This window comes from Onychostruthus taczanowskii, unplaced genomic scaffold (assembly GCF_017590055.1).
Source record: "Onychostruthus taczanowskii isolate IOZ18803 unplaced genomic scaffold, ASM1759005v1 scaffold3, whole genome shotgun sequence".
Classification (NCBI taxonomy): Eukaryota; Metazoa; Chordata; class Aves; order Passeriformes; family Passeridae; genus Onychostruthus; species Onychostruthus taczanowskii.
Window position 1 is genome coordinate 4,826,756 of NW_024500349.1, and position 19,343 is coordinate 4,846,098.

The following is a 19,343-nucleotide window of genomic DNA, read 5'->3' on the forward strand; positions in this document are numbered from 1 at the left end:
GTTTAAATACTATAAATATATGTATCTACTTTTGTATGATCTAGTAATAGAATTTTCCATCTTCAATGATCTTTCAAAAAAAAAGGTGAATATTGACAAAAGTAATTATTTTCATAATTTTTACTTGTCAGAAATATCTTTAAGAGTATGACTGCTTATTAAGTGATAGATTGTAAATACTTTCAGTAATTTCAGTTTAAAATGTAGGGTTTCCTATACTACTCATTCAACAACTTTATAATTTTTTTCACATAGTGGTGCTATTAATTGCTGTTGATCTTTGGTGTAAATATGCTCAGAGGTTTTGTCTGAAACAGAGCACACATTTTGGCCTTTATGAGGTGAGAATAAGAAGGATTTTAGAACTTGTCTCTGCAGAGATACTCACAAAACATAAAACTGTAATTAAATAAAGACTAGATACAATGGAAAAGATTTTTTGAGGTTAAAAGTGCCAAAAAGGTTCAGTGTAGCAAAGTGATCTGTAGAAAGAGGCAGCATAGGTGCCCCAAAAGTGAGTTTAACAAAATGCAACTTCCTTCCCAGTGTTTCTGGCCTTGTGTCCATAAATAACCAACAACAGTTTACTGAAGGGTGAAGCACACACCTGTGCCATAGAAACCACAAAAGTGTTGGACTAATTCTCAATCTGAGTTGCACTGTGAACTGAGTGAAAGGGGTTTTAGCTTAAAGCAGAAACTGTCAGAGCAGCTGTTCACAAAAGTTCCCTCACTTCACTGGATTTTGAATCAGGTTCATTATGAAACCTTTTCCATTGAAGAAAAAGTTATCTTGGCTGAAAGTTGACTGTTCTAGCACCAGCTGTGGAGTTGGTGGAATAATCTCCTCCAACAGCCATGCTATAAAGGGGGCAATTCTTCAACTATCCAGCTGATCATGTCACCCAACACAGAGCCTAAGTGCTGCACTGGGATACTCTAGTGGAGATTCAACAGCCCTTTTAATGTCCTGGTATATTTGTGTCCAAATTAAGGTGACTGGTGTAATTATGATACATTAAAAATAAATTGAAATTCTGTTTTTATTTATCTAATATAAAATGATAGCTATTCAGCAGGCATATTTAACAGAAGTATGAGAGTTGCCAATAAAGAAAACTGGCTGCAAATGGCATCTTAAGGAAGGAAATTTCTTCTTTATAGATGCAAAATAGAGGAAAATTTTCCTGCTGAAGAAACAATTGAAAGAACTTTACCCAAAGTTCTTTGAAGTTGCTTCAGCATATTCTATCTTCCACTGTCTTCAAAATCCTAATTAAATATTGAAGTAAAGAAAAGGACCGAGGCAGCATTCACTTATATGAATTAGAAAATTTTGGAACATAGACAAGAAGGAGGGGAAGGGATTATGTGGGTTTGCAATTGGTAAGAAAGAGCTAAGGGAAAGAGCTGCAATTGCACAATTTCTCTGTATGAATTTACAGTAAGTCTCAAATTCATATATACTCATGTGACTAAAATTTTAAATGTTTGCTTTCTCAGCTTTTTGATGGCAAAACTGCAAAGGCACTGAATATCCAGTGGCTGAGAGCTCAGATTGGTATCGTCTCACAAGAACCAATCCTGTTTGACTTCACTATTGCCGAAAACATCGCCTACGGAGATAACAGTCGGCAGGTGTCCCATGAGGAAATTGTTAGTGCAGCAAAACAGGCCAATATTCATTCCTTCATTGACTCACTGCCAGATGTAAGTTATTCCCTTTCTTTCCTTCTCAGAACTGGATGTGAACTTAAGTGGCCGGGAAAAACTGTCTGCTTATAATTACCTGGGGTTCAATAATTCTCTGAGATGAAAATAAATCTGAAACATTTTTTAAAATATTTTCCTTACTTAACTGTGTTTAGAATACTTATTTCCACTCTGGGAGATTCCATTGTCAGGTGGAGAGTGGCACTTTTAAGATCTCAGGGAAGAAGACACACAATTATAACTAACTGAGAGTTGGAGATACTAGGAGGTGGAGTTTTTAAAATTGAACTTTTTTTTTTTACACTTTCTTCCAGTTATACCTAGCTAGAATTTGAATTTCAAGTATTCCTGTGGTCTGAAAATTACTAAGAATTTTTCACCTATATGCATGAGACAAACACATAATAATACAAGACAGAGCATCTTGGGTCAGAGGAAAGGTCTGCCATGCACAAAATCTTGTCCTTATGCAGTGACCAGGAAGATGTAATTACAAGTATTCAGAAAGGCTAAAACTTTAATCACATTTCCCTTAAATACTCATCTCACTTTGAATGATTTTTTTCAGAATTTGAACCCCAGTATTGTCACAGACTTTCACTGACGTTTGGTGTTGTGTCATCTGATTGAGAATAACATTGTCATTTCAACCTTAGAGTGGCTTGTTGCTTAGAATTCATTCAACACTGGACATTATAAAGAAGTCTACTAGTAAGAGATCTATAGATCTATGGCAGATAGAAATTATGGTCAGTTTTCAGCAAGCTGCTGGTGTGGAATATGCAGATTGTGGGAGGCTGGTATCAGAGTTGATATGCTTCAATATACATCCAAACTGATTTTCATTCAAAGCCTGAACTTAACACATTTTTTGCAGAAATACAATACCCGTGTAGGGGACAAGGGAACGCAGCTTTCTGGCGGCCAGAAGCAGCGCATCGCCATTGCCCGAGCTCTCGTACGCAAGCCCCAAATTCTGCTTCTGGATGAAGCTACTTCTGCCTTAGACACAGAAAGCGAAAAGGTAACTTAAGTCTGAGCCAGGAACCTGGAATATAAACTCTTTTTTTGGATTATGACTACTGTTTTTACTCCCACAGCTTAAAGCCAAAAGCTGGAAATATGGTGTCTTATGCAAATTACGTATTTAGGCAAATAATAGGAAAATACAAATGTCTTATCCCTCCTTGGGGGGAAAAATAAGTATTTTTTACATCTGTATGGCAGTAGGTACATTGAAGTTGCAATAAAGAATGCATTTCTTAGCCTAGAAGTCTTCAGGCTTCAGCTGAGAAAGTGATATCAAAATTGAATCAGGACACACAAACTACAGAAACAAAAAAGATTGAGGATACTGCCAGAGAACATTGGGGTTTTTTTTCTTTGAAGCTATGATATGTGGCTTTCTTAAGTTTTCTTCCTTCTCCCATTGCTCTCTGGTCCTTGCTACATGTTCATGGTTGAAACGAAAATTTTAGATAAAAATTGCTAGAACATTTACTTATTTTTTAAGCCCAAAGCTGTAATCTTGATACCACAGAAGTACAATCCAGCTGTAGAAAATTAACAGACAGTCTACAACAATACTTGCTATTAATGAGGCAAATATTATTTCATATATTATAATCTGGAAAGTTAACATTTTCTACTAAGTTTTGATCAATTGTAGGCATGAAAAAATGAGGTTTAAGGGAAAATGCCATTAAATAATCCCATTATCTATTTTTTTCTTGATTATATGCCAGTTAGGTATTTAAATTTAACCTCTTACTTTCTTCTGTGTTAATAAGCATAAGGAATAAATACAAGAAAGCAGAGATTGTTTTTAATGTCTTTCTGCCAGTGATCGCTTTAAAAAAATGTGATTCATGGGAGTCCCTGTGAAATCATGAGAACTAGTATGATAGCAGCTGGCCCAAGAATATTGACTTCCATATATAATTAATCAGACATGAAAGGAAGCTCTGGAGGTCCCCAATTAAACCTCCTCTTCACACAAAGGCCAATACTGAACTCAGATTACTTTATGCTGTGTCTGGTAGGGTACTTGAAAATCTAAAGGAGATTCAGTAGAGGTGTTTTTGTCCCTGTTCCAATGCCTAATTATCCTTGCAGTGAATCCTTTTTATATCCAGTCAGAACATCTCCTACAATTTAAAACCATTTTCTTTTTTTCTCCTGCCGTGCATCTCAGTAATGAGCCTGGTTCCTTCTAATTCTCGTAACTGTCACAGCATCATCCACTCTAACAGTCTGGACTCTGCCAACACAGGCTAATTCTAAATTAAGAAGCTTGAGCAACATATATTCCCTTTCCTTCACTGTCATATTAGAGCTTACAGATGGCAGTTTAGGTATAAGTCACAGCAGCTGCCAGAGTAGCTCACCTTTTGGTCTGCTCCTTGTGCAGATTGTCCAGGAAGCGCTGGATAAGGCTCGAGAAGGTCGAACGTGCATCGTGATAGCTCACCGCCTGTCCACCATCCAAAACGCTGACAAGATCGCCGTGGTCCAGAACGGCAGGGTCATAGAGCAGGGCACCCACCAGCAGCTGCTGGCTGAAAAGGGCGTCTACTATTCCCTGGTCAATGTTCAAAGTGGGTAATGCAATATCTCAGTTCAAGGCAGTATTTATCTCTGAATTGTCACTGTGGCTACTTTTGTCATTGTAATTATTTCAGTATCAACAGTCAGTCTTGATACCTTTGGTTTTCTTCATTCCTTTCATAAGGTATACAAACCCAAGAAATACTAAGTAAATGTGTACCGGTTTCTCACTACTAGTTTTCATTATTCAAACCTCTTTTCTATGTGGCCAAAGCAGATGCCCATGGCACTCATGAAAGTAGAAGCATGCTAAGCCATATGTAATTATTATCAGCTTGCTTTGAACACAAAAATCACACTGATTAGGTGTAAACAACTTGGAAATATTTTCATGCTCATTAAAAACAGTTTTGCTCCTGTCAGAAATAAACCTCAAGCCTTATCATCTCTGTGCCTGTGTAAGACAGTCAGTCCTGGCCTATTAGGCTTGTTACCATATGTTATGAGAACTTGCAGGTCAGCTGAAGCTTGATGCCAAGTGTCTCTTGTTACGATGTGGAGCTTTAGCTTGGGATGTCAGTAAAGGCCTTGAAAATATGGGCACAGGCTGAAAACAAAGGTTCCAGAATTGTAAGTACCTTACTCATGGTTACTTACTGGTCATTGAAGAGCTGCAACCTTAAAAGATGGAAAAGGACTGCTTGAAATGAAACAGAAATTAAACAACAGATAAGGAAAAAACCCAAGACCATAACTGATGAGCAAGACAAGGCATCTGCTGCAGCCTGGGAAAGTACTCTCCGCAAGTCTCTCAAAGTCCTAGGAGTCAGATGTCAAGGACTAAGAGCTCTCTAAAGACTGCAATATTTTATACAAGGTGAAAATCCTGGATTTGCACTTGGAGGAGGAGGAAGGAAGGCATCCTTTTCAGTGTTGACATCCTTGCTTGAAGAGCTCTTGAATCTGAGCACTGCCATGACTGAGACTCTCAAGGACTATAGCCATCGGTGCTAAATTCCTGGCATGGGCTCTGGGATATTGTATATTATTTACAAATATAGGATGGCTGCTAAGGGCTAACTGCTTCGAACTTGCAGTAATATTGACTAATAATTATCAATTACTAAGCAGTAGAAATGTATTTTGTTGGTGAGTATTTATGCAGTAAAGTTTTGTTTTTAAGTTTAAAACTGTCTTGATTAATCAATCGTCCGCGCTTCCGTCATAGCAATTTCTCATTCCCTGAGATTTATACAAATGGTCTGTCATACCTACACCTAGATATTTACTCACACAGAACCAGTCTGTAGGCAGATAGGCAAGTCAGTTAGGTTCAACCATGTACTAATTACACTCTACAGAATGTTGATTGATGCAGTCTCACTGTATTCCTCTTGAATCACTCATCTATTTTATTTTGTTTCTGTCTTAGACGGAAAACCAGTTTGACTGGAAAATTTGCTTGTTTCCTATTTATACATTGCTTGATACAATAAGGTTCTTGTCTGTCCATAAGGATATTACTCTGCATAATAATATAAATAAGTTATACTTTCAACTGTAAGAATGAAATAGGTACTCTTCAAAATTATAGTCTAAAGATTTAAGTAAGAACATACTTAGAGTGATTTTTTAAAATTAAATTCTGGATGTTAGTATTTTGTTTTCAAACTTGTATTTCTAAGTGTTGATGATACATTTTCTAATTATTGGATTAGGAATGACTGAGGTATTTCCCCAACTCATTTCAAAGATTCTTGATTTACCAGAACAATTTAGCTCTTCATGAAAATCAAGATAACACTGTAAATATTTTACCAGAAACATCTGAAAATAATTTTTGTTTTTAAATTTTGGTCATATAGCTTAAAATAGATTTCAGAAATTCACATCAAATGCAGAAACTTTCCAAAACAATCTATTTTCCCCTATTCTTTTTTTCTACATTTTAAAAGAAGTATTTGTTGAGACTTATGCAAAATTTGTATAATAATTCAAAATCCACTATAAGTGCTTGAACAGCTATGCTGCTGCTCACAGTTACATCATTTTCAGAATTTTTGTTTCAGAAGACCATGACAGCCGTATTGCTACAATTGAACTAACATTCAATACCTCATCATATAGTTTATAGGCACAAAGCCAAAAGGACAGACAAAAGCTCCTCAAAAAATATCTTCTTCATCATATTCTAGTCATACGCCTTTAAATTGCAATAATTTAGCCAAAGCAAGGGTTGACTGAACTAGGACAATTCTGCTTCAATTGCAATAATTTAGCACATCTTTCCAGGGAGCTTAAGGGGTCGTACTCTTTAGCTCTGCCTTTTCAGTTAGGCTGTAACCATTTTGGTTCCCCTTGATGTCACAAGACACTTTTCTGAGCTCTAAGTCCCCCTTGTTGGAGCAGTCAGCTCTTGTCTTTGCCCATGAGCAGGATGATATGTATATGTTGTTATTCTGAAATAACAGGCCTTTTTAGCTCTGTCTCTGAGAGCCTGCAGCAGTTTCAAGCAGCACTCACTGTTTTGAAGGGAGGTAATTTCATGTTTTCCACACATTCTTGTGCCTCTAGACCCATTATATTTGGAGCAAGTCTTTAGAGAGATGTTAGCATGGATACCACCCTGGCAATCCTAACCACTTTGCAAGCAAATGCCACTGACTGTGGGGAACCACAAAGCAAGGACTTACATTCAGCAGTCTGATACCCCTTCTGCTGAAACAATTAATCAAAATAGAGGTCTCAGGAGAAAAAGAGGATTTAGGTGTGGAAAGGCATTCTTACTGCAGATTCTTATCTGGCTGTTAAATACCAATGTCCTATGGCCTGCTTTCTCCAGCATATTGGTTCCTGGAAGGATAACTGGCTGCTCCTTATGCAACAAGTATCTCATTTCTAAACCCTTCTATAATTTCTGACATAGAAGGAGAGCATGAGGATGCTCCTCACCTCAAGAGTTTCTGAAGGAGTATTTCTCACCAGTACTGCAAACCATGTACCATGTCCAAAGGAAGACTATACATCAGTTCTGGATTTCCACTAATCTCTTCTTCAGGCATTCCTTCAATGTTCTTCCTGAACTATCCCACATATTTGGAGAAGTTCAATGGTCTTCTTCCCTAAAACTGACTCCCCATCAATCAAGATTTAGTGGAACCAGTTCTCCTTTCTTGCAAGTAAATCCTTTGATTCTGGTGTCTCTTTCCTGTTGCTATATTCATCTATAAAATCAACCTTCCTGGTATCTTAATTTCTGAAAGACACTAAATACTTCCTTTAAGCATTTATTAATGAGCAATCCTTGTAATTATTCATAGCACAAATAGACATAAACATCTTCCTCAAGGTGTATAGTCTATTTGTACCTTTATAATTCTTTGTCATACTCCTCTCCCTGAAAATCCAGTCTAACTTGTAGATTTGGTCATTGAAAGGAAACAAGACAACTTGGAGGAAAGAAGAAACTTGATACACTGCTTATGAATACAGGGAAAAACCATTGCATTCTTGTGCAGAAAAAGCTGCATTGCAATTGTATCTATGGACAGCCTAAATAACTGTTATTGTCAAGCACTTAGTCTTCCAGACAAATTGTCTAGAACAATATATTTAATCATAAATTCATTCTGTGTTTCCAAGAGAGTATGGTATCATTATTCTATCATTATTATTATTACCTTATGGCTGAAAGCTGAAAGTAAGAAACAGGACTGGCAGCAACTTCAAATTCTTTGCTGTGAATTTCATGTACTATACAGCTACCAAAAGCAGAGAACAGGAAGGAAAAGAGCAGAACACACAAGGGCAACCATCTCTGGCAATTCCTGTTATTGAAAGGTGAGTACATTTCATTTTGTCTTTGCTTATTCCTGTATACATTTCATTCCATTAAAGACGGAGATCAGTACCATCACACTGTTGCTGTAGAAATCTAGCACAGGACTGCACATAACTCACAGTGAGTATTCAAACCTAAGTAACTTCTCTAAGCAAGTCTGTCTTCTGCAGGATTAAAAGAGGCCTGGCCAATGAAGACTGGGGCACATTTCATCCTCTTCTAGAGTTGCTGTCACTAGCACATCAGATTAGCAACAACCTTGTATTGTATCTCTTCATAAAAGGTGTGAGATGATTATCATAAATACCTACGTTGCTAATGCCTTGGCATAGAGTAAATGAATCACATCTTGAATGAGTGCTCTGCTAAAATTAGCATCTTAGATCCTCCATTACACAATGTTTTATAAAAGTAGATCCATAAACACTGGCTGCAGCCTTACATTCACTAAGCCAGAGACATTTTTAATGGAAATACTAGAAATTGTATGGGGCTGTTTTAAAATGTCCCGACATTTAAAGTCACTGATGTTTTAGGTTACTTAAATGTAAACATCATGCTTACATATATAATCTCTGAGTAGAAATGGTATCATTCATTTGATTATTAAAGGAGACAAATATGTTAAGAATCTTTTATGAATACACAAACACTTGTTCTAAGATAAAAAAGTGTGGTCCTTACATCACCTAACAAACAGAAATTGTTTTATTTCCATGTTAATTCTGATTTCGTTCTCAAATCATAGATGAAAAAGGCTAAGTAAATCAAGTAAATAACTTGATTAATCCAGGAAAAAAAATCAGTTCATTATATACAAAATGTTAAAATGAAGCAATGTTGAGGGGAGAAGGAAAGCATATCTATATGATACAGGAACTGTGGGTTCCCACTTCCACTTCAAATGCCCATAATTAGGACAGCTTTCATTACAGCAATATATTAAAAAGCCAGGACAGAAAGAATGAAGCTACTACAGAATCGTAGAATGACTTGGCTTGGAGGGGACTTTAAGGAATATCTGGTTCCAACCCATCTGTTGTGGGCAGGGACACCTTACACCAGACCAGGTTGTTCAGAGCACCCTCCAGCCTAGCCTTGAACACTTCCAGGGATGGGGCATCCACAACTTTTTTGGACAACCTTCTTCAGTGCCTCACCACACTCAGAGTAAGGGTTTTTTCCTAGTACCTGACCTAAGCGTGCTTCCTTTCAGTTTGAAGCCGTTTCCCCTTGTCCTGTCCCTGCATGCCCTTGTGTGGGTGCACCGTGACCAGCAATATTTGCTCTCTTTACTGCTGGGGCTATGACAAGCTGTTTGGTTAACACTAGCACCACACTTTTTTCTTTCTAGGCACTCTTCTCTTTCCCCAGGATTAACTTCTTCTTACCTTCCCTTTTACATATATGACATTTTGTACAGCTTTCATTTTGGATGTGCTTGCTTGTTGTAGAAACTGTTCAGTCATTCTTTGATATACCTATATTTAATAATGTTGTAAAGCAATGCATCATTCCCATGTAGTTCAACAAACAAACAAACAAAAAAAAAAAAACAAATACATCATTCCCATGTTGTTCAACAAACAAACAAAAAAAAAACCAAATAAAATTTTTGCATACATTCCAAGGGAAGAGTAGGACAAGGCACTATGGAATTATGATGAATTTCTCCATCCATCAGATGAATTCCTAATCTAAATTAAGTTTTCCCAGGATTTTATTTTGGATAGCTCTACAGAAGAATTATCTATATGTATCTGCCTATTTTTCACTGTAAAAGAAGATGAGTTATTAAAGATCAGAGTTATTTACGTATCTGCTGAATCAAAAACAACTTGTGCATATTATAGTTGTGAATTACAGTTCTGGATGCTAATACTTCCCTGTTCAGCTTGTTAATGGTACATTCAATGAAGCATACAGCAATCTAGTTTTGCAGATGTTTATAATTTCATTTCCTGCAATTTCCTGAGGAGCTTGATAAATAATCTGAAGCTTGGTTGCTCACTTGGTGCTTGTATGTAGACATATGAAGTCTTTCCTCTGAAGATATGATTATTCCTCCTAGCTCTCATTTCCACACTGCTACCTATGAGATTCTAGCGGTAGAAAAAATGTATGTGATTTCCATCTAAGAATATTTCATTTCAAAATGAAAATAAATTTCAAAATATCTTTCAAAATTTCTCTATAAGTACTTGGGAAAAATTTAAATGCTAGAAGTAATTTCTGTGATTGAACTTTAGCACCAGTTTCCTTTGGCTTCATGATGAAAGGTGTGTATTTTCTTCTTTATTACTCTATTCTGTAAATCAACAATTTTTCTTCCTCTGGCCATGTCTTTAATTTGCCACATGATGGCCACATTTGTTCAGAAAATGTCTACACTAATTTGCGTTATCTTTTTTTCTTTTTACTTCTTCATGGATGTCTTGTTCGACTCAGTATACGCAGCATTCTTCTAACCTAAACAGCAATGTTCTCTTCCCTGCCTAAAGGATTAGCACATCAAATTTGATGTGCATGACATTCATTAGTGCCATGTCCTTTAAAGTCAGAATTCCTAAGACCTAGACTAAGGCAGTAGACACTAACTGCTCTTCCCAGCTTCTACTATGTCAAGCAGACCTGCTGGAGGCAATCCAGGATGGTAGATAATGTTTATCTCCACTTTCAAATCAAAGGCCTTTCATTTATTCTTCCTAATTTAATCTAATTTGTCACAAAACCTATTAAGATAAAGGAGGAGGATAAAGAAGAATCTTCCCATGTAAAAAGTATTTCAGAGTATTACAAGAACAAAGAGGTTTTCATTTAGTCTGGATAATTTGATTCCAGATACAGAGTTTGAGTTCCATTTTTTTTTTTTTTTTTGAGTGATTTGCTTCTTTAAGAGAAATTTCGTTCCACACCACTATCATCCTACATTGAATTTCATGTGACTTCTAAATTTTACAGAACAGATATAGGAATTTACAAAATAGGGTATTAAAATGCCACATTTATATTGAAGTGAAACTGTTCACCTGTGAGACAACAGGCATTTTACCACCAACATCGATAGTTTATACTAGGTGAATTTAGTATTGCCTGTTAATAAAAGATAAAAGCATTTCACAGTAGCTTGATTTTGCAGCTGTGGACAGGAAATTCAATGTTTGGTTCAATTTAATATTGAACATTAAAACAGATGCTCAATGCACTTTCATATGACCTAAATGAAAATAATTTTTAAGTCATTTAACTGTCTAATTGATTAAACTGGCTGCAGTGAGGACACAGAGATGGTTTATTGCTTTACACTGAGAAAATTCTGTTTCTAGGATGAGATTGCTTCACAAGAAGAAATTAATTCTCAATTACACACCAGTGACACACATTGTGGGTGAATATGTATGTGTCCAGTAGCAGAAGAAGAAACGATGGGTCCAATTTCATCTGAACACGAGAAAACAGTTTATTATTGTGAGGGGGGATGAGCACTGGCACATGTTGCTTAGAGAGATTGTGGAGTTTACATTCAGATATCCAAAACTAAAATAGTTATGGCCTCAAACTACTTGTTCTACTTGGCCCTGCTTTTGCAAGGCTTTGAACTAGACAGTCTCCAGAGGTGCCTGTCAACTTCAGCCATTCTGTTTTTCTATGCAGAAAAAATCATGGTCAACCATGTGGCTCCAACCAATTAAATATATCCATTCCATATGGTGGCTTTCAGTATGTCAACACCATTCAATACATCACAAATGTATTAAGAAGTAAATAATTATGAAAAAACACTTGAACAGAACTTCATAGACTTCTGTACAAAGAGTACATAAAAGTCTCCCATGCCTCAAAAATGACTATAACACATCAAAAGGAATGTTATATAAATACTTCATGCCTCTACTGACAGCTTGAAGCAAACAATCAGATTTGGGTTGTGTCTGCCAGAGGAGAAAGAAGGTTGTTTTCTCACTCTTACCAACAAGACGTCATTTCTAACAGAACATTGTTTTGATATCATGACAGTAAACCAATACTTTATTCAGTGTAAGCCAGGGACTGGCAAATCTTTGTTGTAAGGAATTGCAAATAATTAATTACAGGACAGCCACACGCAGCTGGGGAGTGGATGCTCAGGTACTGCCGTGGCTGCTTCTCTCTGCTCTTCTGAGAGCAGCTTTCCCCTTCCCCTCTGCCTCCTCATTCTACTGCTTTGCTGTAAGACCCTCAAAGGCCACCCTGAGAACTCACAATGAAAGGAAAACACTGAGTTCCTCCAAGTGTTAATGTTCCTCACATTATCAAACCTCATTCTGATCAATGTTTTTTTTGTTTAATTTTTTAAGCTTTTGTCCCTTCTCAACCAATGCTCTCAAACTCTAAAAGACAGCACTGATTTTCTAGATATAAATACAGCCATCCATTAAACTAATTCCAGAAAGAAAATACAGCATAATTTAAAGCTTATTGCAAAACCCTGTGGCAAATTTTTCTTTATTGGTACATCAGTAAATAATTATTCTAAGATGCCTTCCTTACACTCTGATGGGAAAGCTGGAGGAAGAAATGAACAAGTAATAGGAAAGTTTTTAGTCGAGTCATGGCTGTTTTTTTTGTAATAGAGATCTCAAGTGAATGTTCTCTAAAGATTATTCTAATATTTTGTTAATCTTACAAATATTTCACAGAACAGTAGGAATTCAAGTTTGGTTATGTCTTTGAGCTAACATCATTTTATGAATGAGGGAGCACCTTGCATTTTCCCACCCTAATACCTGTCTGTGCCAGATCACTTGTACTCTTTCCTCCATGCCCACATCTTTCCCTCCATCCCTTTTTGCTCCAGCTGCCACTGTTACCTAGCTCTGCTAAGGAGCAGCTTTGGGTACCTTCACCTGGCTTCCCAGCTCAGTACAGCATCTCTCTTTGGTCCCCCAGAGCTGTTCACTACTCCCATAAGTGATTATCCCTTCTACCTGCTCATCCTCAAGGCACTGCTTGCCAGCCACTTCCTGCCACGGGTGCGCTAAACCTGATGTAAGTTTTTCCTCATGGCTCAGAAGTAGAAAGACCTTCCCTGTTATTGAGACCAGGACTTGTTTTTGTAGAAAACAAGTGTATGACCTGAACTTTTTAACTCCATTGCTTCAGGAAGTGTATCCTACTTGTTTGAAGATTGAACATGTCTTTCCAACAAAACAGAAGCACAGTTTCTGTATATTAATTTATTCCTGGACCAGCAGTGAGCCTTTGCTTTAGTAGCTCCCTCCTATGGGTTTACTTCCCTATGCTGTTTATAGAAATAATCCCAGATTCTCTCAGATGGTATTTTGCTAGGGAACCAAATTAAGTCATTTTGGTTTTCTCCTATGGTATAGGTTTTCACTGATCATATTTTTTTTTTAATTTTCTCATATTGTATTTCACATAATTATGGTTCATCTGCTTCTCTTTTTACTACTCTCCAATATAATTTACTTAATTCTGTAAGATATTCTGGTATTCTTTTGTCCTGGTCTTCTCAATGGTTTTCTGTACTGATTCTCTCAGTTTTGTACCATCAGAAAATTTCATAATCACGAGTATTGTTTGCATGCCCAAGTCATTAATTTAAGTAAGAGCAATAAATCCCAAGACTGAGTGAAGAATTAATTGTTGTCAGTTCCCTTGGGTATTATTACATCTCCATGCTGAACGCCTCTGTCTCTGTTTTTACCCTACTGTTCTTTTATTATGTCACAACTATTGTTTAATAATTTATCTCATGGCTTTAGGATAAATTGGCATTAATGAAGTCCCAATGGATTATTTTTACTGGGTCTAGCCTCTCTAGAAAAAAAAAAAAAAAAAAAAAGAGTATCAAAACTAAATAATTGGATTAATTCTTTGCTTCCTTAACTCATTACATAATTTATTGCCATTTATTTCAGACTGTTATTTTCTTTAGGATTTATTTGCAAGCTTCCTGAGCTGTTTTTATAGAGACATAAGTGCAATTCTCAAGTTACTGTTTCTGTTGTAACTCTTCAGCCCCATGTCTCTATCCACAATTTGAAAATAATCACTAAAAATCTTTGATACTGAACCAGTATGATGTTGGCCAGGTTATTCTGGAATAAAGAGTTCATGATCACCGTGAGAAGCACATTCCTTCCTTACCATTTTCCCTTTCAGGTTAGATGTGGTAATTAAGATGCCCCAAATCACATTTGTCACCCTGCTTTTGGCACCATGCACTTTTGTGGGGTTTTTTTTTTACTGAAAGTAAAAGCTGAATGACAGTTTCAAGGCCATCCCTGGTGCAATTATAATCTCAATGCTCTTTCATTTCCAAGACATGTTAAATGAAAACCCATTGCTGCAGACCTTTTCTCTGTGTGTTCTATAATTACAGGAAGATAAAATTGCTCAGTATATCACAAGTATAGAGAGGCAGTCAATACATTTTCTTCTACTCTTATCAAGATCTTTCTTTGTCTTGGATTACTGTGTACAAAAATATTTTATACATCTTCAATATATTTCAAGGGAAATTTATGCATATACACAATGAAAGAAAGGGTAATTTCTTATATGTTCTGGGGGGTTTTTGTAGTTTTTTTTCCTTTCAGGTACCAAAAAATAGAAGATGTCAAACATACTGCTGTCAAACAGACTGCTATCGAACAGGCTGTATCAGCCAACATCTCTATGGGTATTGCTTTCTTTTTGATACATACATCATAGGTCTTGGCCTTCTGGTAGGGAATCATTGAGATACTTCCTAATTTTAGTGGAGTTCATAATCCCAAGATTCTTCTGCTTGATGAGGCAACATCAGCTTTGGATACTGAGAGTGAATCAGCAGTGAAGGCAGCACCGGACCAGGTCAGCATTGGTCAGTGTTGAAGTGCTTTTGCAGCGCCCACGGAATTCAATTACTGATGTTATGGGCAGGACTGACCAGCAGCAAGCTCCCCAAGCAAGCTTTAGTCCTTCAAACACCAGAGAGCTCAATGTGTGCCGAGTCCTAAATATCCACAAGCAGTTTTGGGGATCCCTGTGGTTTGTGCTCTTATAAACACCCAGGAAAGTAATAGAAAAACAGCTCAGGGGCTTCTGCTAGAGCAGCTGCTACATGCTGACTGCTGTCTACATCTAACTTTTACACCACACTGACAGTTCAAAGCAAAGCCGATCCTGCATTTCTTGCTGTCTGCTCTAAGCATGTCTGTGAACCGTTTACAAAATTCCCCAGTCTGATCATCTGTTGATTTATTCTCCACTCTGTTTCTCTACCTTACTATGCACCTATGCTTATGCTCTGGATGAAAACATATTCTCACCATTGCATAAACACTTTCAGCAATGATCACAGTTTCTCTATGGACAAAAGGTTCAGAGAACATTTTTCACAATATACTGTCACAGGAGAAGTACCTAATCTACCTTCTCATTGTCAAAGATCTCATAATCCCTAATGTCTACTTGGACACATAATTGCCACTAATTTCAGCCAAATTGGACTTTCTCTTTGTCCAGTAGTTCTAATTCCTGATAATTCTCACTACTTTGTGAAGCTATGCTCACTGGCACACTCAGGAACCTTTCTCCCAAGCTGTGACCTGCAAAGTGAATCCCAGGGACAGCAGGGCAGAGAACTGCTGATAGAGACATGTTTGGTGGGATTCCCAACTAGGTGCTGCAATATAAAATTTACAGAGCTTGTTTAAACAAGACACTTAGCCTCTCACCTCCCCCACATAGCTTTGAAATATGTTTTCCTATTGACATTTCTGGCAGAGCATGACAGAAAGGCTTGCTGGGACTAGACTAGCTCTGACTGCTGATGTTGAGCAAGACAAAGCTAACCTGTTGTCTGTCGAGCATTCATTTGTCCTCCTCTTGCCTAATTTTCCTCTTCCTCACTGAGCTGAGCATGTACCTCCACAGAAGGTTTACATCCAATGCAGACTAGACTCTTTTCCCTGCAGGCTTTACCAAACCTCTGATGAATCTCTGCTCGCTGTTTTTATGAATGGGATGTTCTGCTTTTTGAAATGAAGGATCTTAACTTGACTTTTGTCTACATTTTGATGTGATTTTAACTTTTTAGTATCACCTCAGACATAGTAAAGCTCTCAGACTACCAAGAAAGATGATACATTTTTTATAGGATGATTTGAATGGCTGTCATTTCCAGTTCTTAAGACCATGTTCCAGTATAAGGATATCAGGTTTATCTAGAAATTCATGGACAACATCCCATACATTAAAATTTAATCTTTTATTTCTTAATTCTAAAACACATATTAAAACACTTATATTCCAGCAGTTTAAACTGTTCAGTGAAGATTTTTAAACTGAATTATACAAAGTTTGTATTAATTTCTTGGATCATTGAATATTAATACAAAGTCATCCCAGCAGACACCGTCACAATATGCCTGTAAATATATCTTTGTTGTGACAAACTACATTCTTCTAAGATTAATTTTATTATTTTTTAGTAATTTAAAAGATGGAAAAAACAATATGAGTAACAGAAGTATGATTTTAAGTTCCATTTTAGATAAGTATTTTCAACTAATTCGAATGAGTCCCTTAGGGTAAGTAAAATTGTTAAGTGATAATATATTTTGTATTTTTGAATTGTTCTGAAATAGAATTATCATGAATTAATGGCAGTCTTTTTTCCAGTGAAAACTCAACACCTATCTGGAGAGGATATTGAAGGGGAAGCTCAAAAGTAAAACCTTTAGATATTTGTATTTAGAATGTAATAAGGCATGAAAAAACCAGAGTCCCTTAACATATATTTTCATTGAAACTATACTTTGCAGTATCTGATTAAACTTACATTATTGCTTTAGTCTACCTTGAGGAAACCTGAAACTATTGTGAAGTTCAAATTTCTCAGCTGCCCATTTTGATTTTTACCAGAATACCATTTTAAAATATTTAGTTTAACTCTAATATGAAGAGAGGAAGTATTATATACTATTATATTATAATAAGTATTATACTATAGTAAGTATAATACTTTTATATTATTATAAGTATTATATTATATTACCTGAACATTTTTATCTGGAGCCACAATTTCAGTGTTTCCAGGTCAGGAAAGGATGATACATGTAGCTCAATGGCTCATAATGCAGATTTTATAGCTGCACTTGAAAATTGTGCCATCACAGAATGAGTTCATAATGAATTAATGGAAAAGAATGGAGTTTATTACAAGCTTGTCAATATGCACATAGCTTTTCCCATAGCTTTTATCATATTGTGTACCATTGACCTAACTGGATTGAATTGCTCCCAAAGGTACTTCCAGTTTTCAAGTGTTTTCTCAGTGAAAAAACTCCAAGGGAAAAAAAGTTCCCTAGAAGAGTGCTAAACTTCAGATTAAGAAAAATTCATGTTAAGTAAAATGTTCAAGTCTAATTCAAAGGAACAGGAATAACAGGAACTCTAAGCAATTTTTTTTTCCAGAAGCATGACATTAAAAATAAAGTATTGTGTAGGTAAAAATTAAGATTGTAGGTAAAATTAATGTGTAGGTAAAAATTAAGGTTGTGGCAAAAATGAAGTTGTGGAGCTGACTGCATCTCAGACTACTTTTCCAAATCATAGGATTATTAAAGACTATTAAACTACTCAGGTTGGAGAAACCTGTCTAATCCAAGCCCTGCGGAAGGCAGGGTGCACTCTGGGGCCAGGGCAAGGTGCTCAGGGCTGTGTCCTGTTGACTTTGAAACACTTCCAAAGATGGAGACTCCACACCCTCCTCAAGCCCTCTGCCCCAGTGCCTCCCTACCTCATTGTGAAAGTTCAAATTCTTTCATGCAAGTACCTATTCAAATCCACAGCTTCTTAGTGACTCAGGCTCCTGAAGTTTTGTCAATCAGACAGGGTTTACAGTCACTATTTTTATTATCTCCCAAGCTACTTCCTGAACTTCTCAAGCAATTTCTCTCAGGCCTACAAATAGCTTTAAGTTTAATTTCTTATTTTTCTTGGCTCCCTCCTTACACTGAAAGTCCATCTCATTGACTTTCTCATTCTCTTTTAATTTAGTGTATTTATATAATTATTGCCTTTTAAAGAGACTTTCTGACAGGTCTCTTCAGTTAACTTAGTTCTGTATATTTGCATAAGAGTTTAGCATAATAAAATAGTGAGAAAAAAAAACTGTGGCTAAAACACACTCACCCCCACGTCCTACACACCCCACTTATGAGTTAGTGTAATATTAAGGTTTTCACCAAATGTACAGAAGACTTATTGAAACTCAGTACTTAATTGAGCTTTGCAAAAATACTCACCTCTTCCCAATCTTTCTTCTTCTTGACAGGACTTGTGGTTTTTCTTCAGAATTGTTCATCATCTATCTTATCATACAGGATAAGATAGAATCATAGAATTACAGAAAGTTTTGGGTTTGAAGTGACCTCAAAGATCACCTATTTCCAACCCCCCTGCCATGGGCAGGGACACCTTCCACTGGACCAGGTTGCTCAGAGCCCGCTCCAAGCTGGCCTTGAACACTTCCAGAGATGGGCCAGCCACAGCTTCTCTGGGCAGCCTGTGCCAGTGCCTCACCTCAGTTTTCTTCCTAATGCATAAATCTACTCTGTTTCACTTTAAAACTGTTACTGCCCATCCCATACCTACACTCCCTCTCCAGCTTTCTTGTAGCCCCCTTTAGGTACTGCAAGGCTCCTATAGGGTCTTTCCACCTTCTCTTCTACAGGCTGAACACACTCAATTTTACCAGTCTTTCCTCATAAGAGAGAGGTTCCAGCCCTCTGATCATGTTTTTGGCCTCCTTTGGATTTATGCAACAGGTCCATGTCCTTATGCTGGGGCCCCCAGAGCTGGATGCAGGGTTCCAGGTGGGGTCTGACGAGGGCAGAGCAGGGGACAGAGTTCCCTCCCTCCCTGCTGGCCACGCTGCTTTCTGCGCAGCCCAGGGTGTGGCTGGCTTCCAGAGCTGCAAGGGCACATTGCTGGGCCATGCCAAGCTTCTTATCAACCACCGCCACCAAGTCCTTCTCTCAGCTGCTCTCAGCCCATTCTCTACCCAGCCCTTATCCATGATGGATTCCCTCAGGGCAGGTGCAGGACCTTGCACTTAACTCCATGAGGTTTGCAGGGGCCCACCTTGAGCCCATCAACAGTGGAGGAGGACATTGCTGAGTCAGGGACGGGAAGAAATTACTCCAGTCTTCAGAAGGTGAATCAGAAACTGTTTAATGAAAGTAGTGAGT

The 19,343-nt window shown here is 37.2% G+C and overlaps 1 protein-coding gene across 1 annotated transcript in view; it reads left to right on the top strand.

The window, feature by feature from the left end:
- The window catches only part of ABCB1 (ATP binding cassette subfamily B member 1), a 49,202-nt gene extending 43,810 nt beyond the window's left edge, over window positions 1–5,392 (top strand). The window contains exons 29-31 of the mRNA XM_041408615.1: window positions 1,503–1,709; window positions 2,590–2,736; window positions 4,123–5,392. Of these exons, the coding sequence (XP_041264549.1) occupies window positions 1,503–1,709; window positions 2,590–2,736; window positions 4,123–4,317 (549 nt within the window). The 3' untranslated portion in view covers window positions 4,318–5,392. The remainder of the gene's footprint in view (window positions 1–1,502; window positions 1,710–2,589; window positions 2,737–4,122) is intronic.
- The last annotated feature ends 13,951 nt before the right edge of the window (window positions 5,393–19,343 follow it).